The sequence below is a fragment of the Gekko japonicus genome, unplaced genomic scaffold, assembly GCF_001447785.1.
Source record: "Gekko japonicus isolate JY-2015 unplaced genomic scaffold, Gekko_japonicus_V1.1 scaffold3139, whole genome shotgun sequence".
Taxonomy (NCBI): domain Eukaryota; kingdom Metazoa; phylum Chordata; class Lepidosauria; order Squamata; family Gekkonidae; genus Gekko; species Gekko japonicus.
In genome coordinates, this window is record NW_015162568.1 from 35,632 (window position 1) to 37,726 (window position 2,095).

Here is a 2,095-nt window from a genome sequence, read left to right on the forward strand (position 1 = left end):
TTCCCTACAAAATGACCCCTGAAAGCATCCAAAGGCAGGCCCAGGCTCTTCAGCTTCTCGGGTCTCCCCCTCCCCCAAGCCGGAACTGCCTCAGATCCCTGGTCGATTTAGCTTTTAGACAACCCGCTTCTTACTTCGTACAGCACCGAGCCTCTGCTGATGAGCTCCCGCCTCTCCAGTTTTGCAATGAAATACTTGGGATGGGATAAAACGACAGTCATCCAAATGGAGTTGAGGGAATTTTCTGCCGCTGTCTCCCCCACTACAAGGAAGAAGAAAAAAGAAAGAAAATCCATCAATCCATAAAAATCGGGGTGGGGGGGGGAGCTCTTCATTTGCATGATGCTGGTCGCCCCATTTCAGGAGGCCCAGACGGGTGATGTGAAGGTCGTGTGCCTTGATCTGTCTATAAGGCGCATATTGCAAGCAGGGAAGTGACCATTCAACCAAGCTGTCCAGTTTGCTCAGCTACAAGGCTTACTCACGTAATTAGAGCTTCTTGCACCCACTAGCCATATGCCATTGTTGCCAGCGTTTAACACAAAGGGGGAGGGATGGCTTAAAATTATTGAGCTGAGACTTACTACTTAAGTGTCTCTGTATCTGGAACATGGACCCAGCTGATATTATGATAGGTGTTTGCCATTACTGCTCAAATAGATAGATCCAGGTAGTCAACCGTGTTGGTCTGAAGCAGCAAAACAAATTCAGAGTCCAGTGGCACTTCTAAGACCAACAAAGGTTTATTCAAGGTAGGAGCTTTCGTGTGCAAGGCACCCTTCTTCAAATACAATGGAGGTAAGGTTCAAACTTATAGACGGGCTGAACAGCAAATTAACATGTAACTTGATGAAGATGTTTTAAGAGCTGCCGAAAACAGAATAAAATAACAAGCTAAGGCTATAAGGTCAACAGTTGTAAAGCAATAAATATGTCAAAATAAGTCTGAGACTCTCCATTCACTCCCAGAGTGTGGAGGTCACAATAACATTTTTACTTTCTTTTTCGAGGTGGGAGCAGTGTTATGTCAGCCAAACATTCCAATATTCCTTGTATTACATTCAGTATTCTAACATACTATTCTGAAAAAGAAAAACACTAAAATACAGAGGATGTCTAGTCCCTCTGTATGAGAATACATACGTGAGGACTAAATGAGTTAGCATATGTAATGAGATAAGAAACCAATATCCCTGTTGAGTCCTGGGGAGGTTTTTGTTCCAAGTGTTGTAATAACGACACTATTTTCTTTTATTTAATTCTGTTTTCGCAGATCTTTTTTTTTTCAATTTATTTTTTGGAATTTGCAATATAATATGGGTAACATTCCATTGATTTGATTTATGTTTTCGAGTCTACAGTTCCACTTTGTTGTTCAAACACATATAAACTTTTGACCACCTCTTTTCAAACAACTCATCATCTTTACCCTGCATTATAACATTCAATCTATCTATTTCTGTAACTTCCATCTATGGATTACCTCTTCTCTCTTGGGGGTTCTCTCAGTTTTCCAACACTTAGCTAGAAGAATTCTGGCTGAGGTTAATATATATATATTATAGTTCTGTCAGACAGACAGACAACCTTTATTGGCATGAAAGAGATAAGATAACATTAAACTTTAGGAATACATCAAAAGTATGGCTGTCAAACAGCCAACAAAAAAGAACTGATCAATTAATAGTTTCCCTGGTTCGAGTGACAGATCGAAGAAAACAAGCAACATTAAAAGTTATAGAAGCGTTTTGCCCAGAGAGTAGCAACTGGACCTTGACACTCTCAGGAAGACCACGCCATGTAAAAAGAAGGGCGTCCAGAAATTTTCCTCGAATCTTAGTATAAAATGGACAATTTAAAAGAACATGGGAAACGGATTCGATGGCACCCTGACCGCAGGGGCGATCTCGCTGCGACATCTGTCACCCCATCGATCGCCAGGGTTGATTTGGCTGATCTGGCTGGCTAGGTGGGTGTCCCCAACCTCCCTCACCGCTCCACGTGCGTCCCTCCCGAAGCTGCGCGCTCGGTCGAAGAGGACGACCAAATAGAAGGGGAAGTCGTGGAAGTAGTGACAGACTTCACGTTCCTGGGA

At 42.5% G+C, this 2,095-nt stretch overlaps 1 protein-coding gene across 1 annotated transcript in view; it reads right to left on the reverse strand.

The window, feature by feature from the left end:
- The window catches only part of LOC107106290 (cation channel sperm-associated protein subunit gamma-like), a gene marked incomplete at its 3' end in the record, with an annotated part of 84,518 nt that overhangs the window by 34,469 nt on the left and 47,954 nt on the right, over positions 1–2,095 (reverse strand). Inside the window, exon 19 of the mRNA XM_015406417.1 lies at positions 135–262. Coding sequence (XP_015261903.1) covers positions 135–262 — 128 coding nt within the window. The remainder of the gene's footprint in view (positions 1–134; positions 263–2,095) is intronic.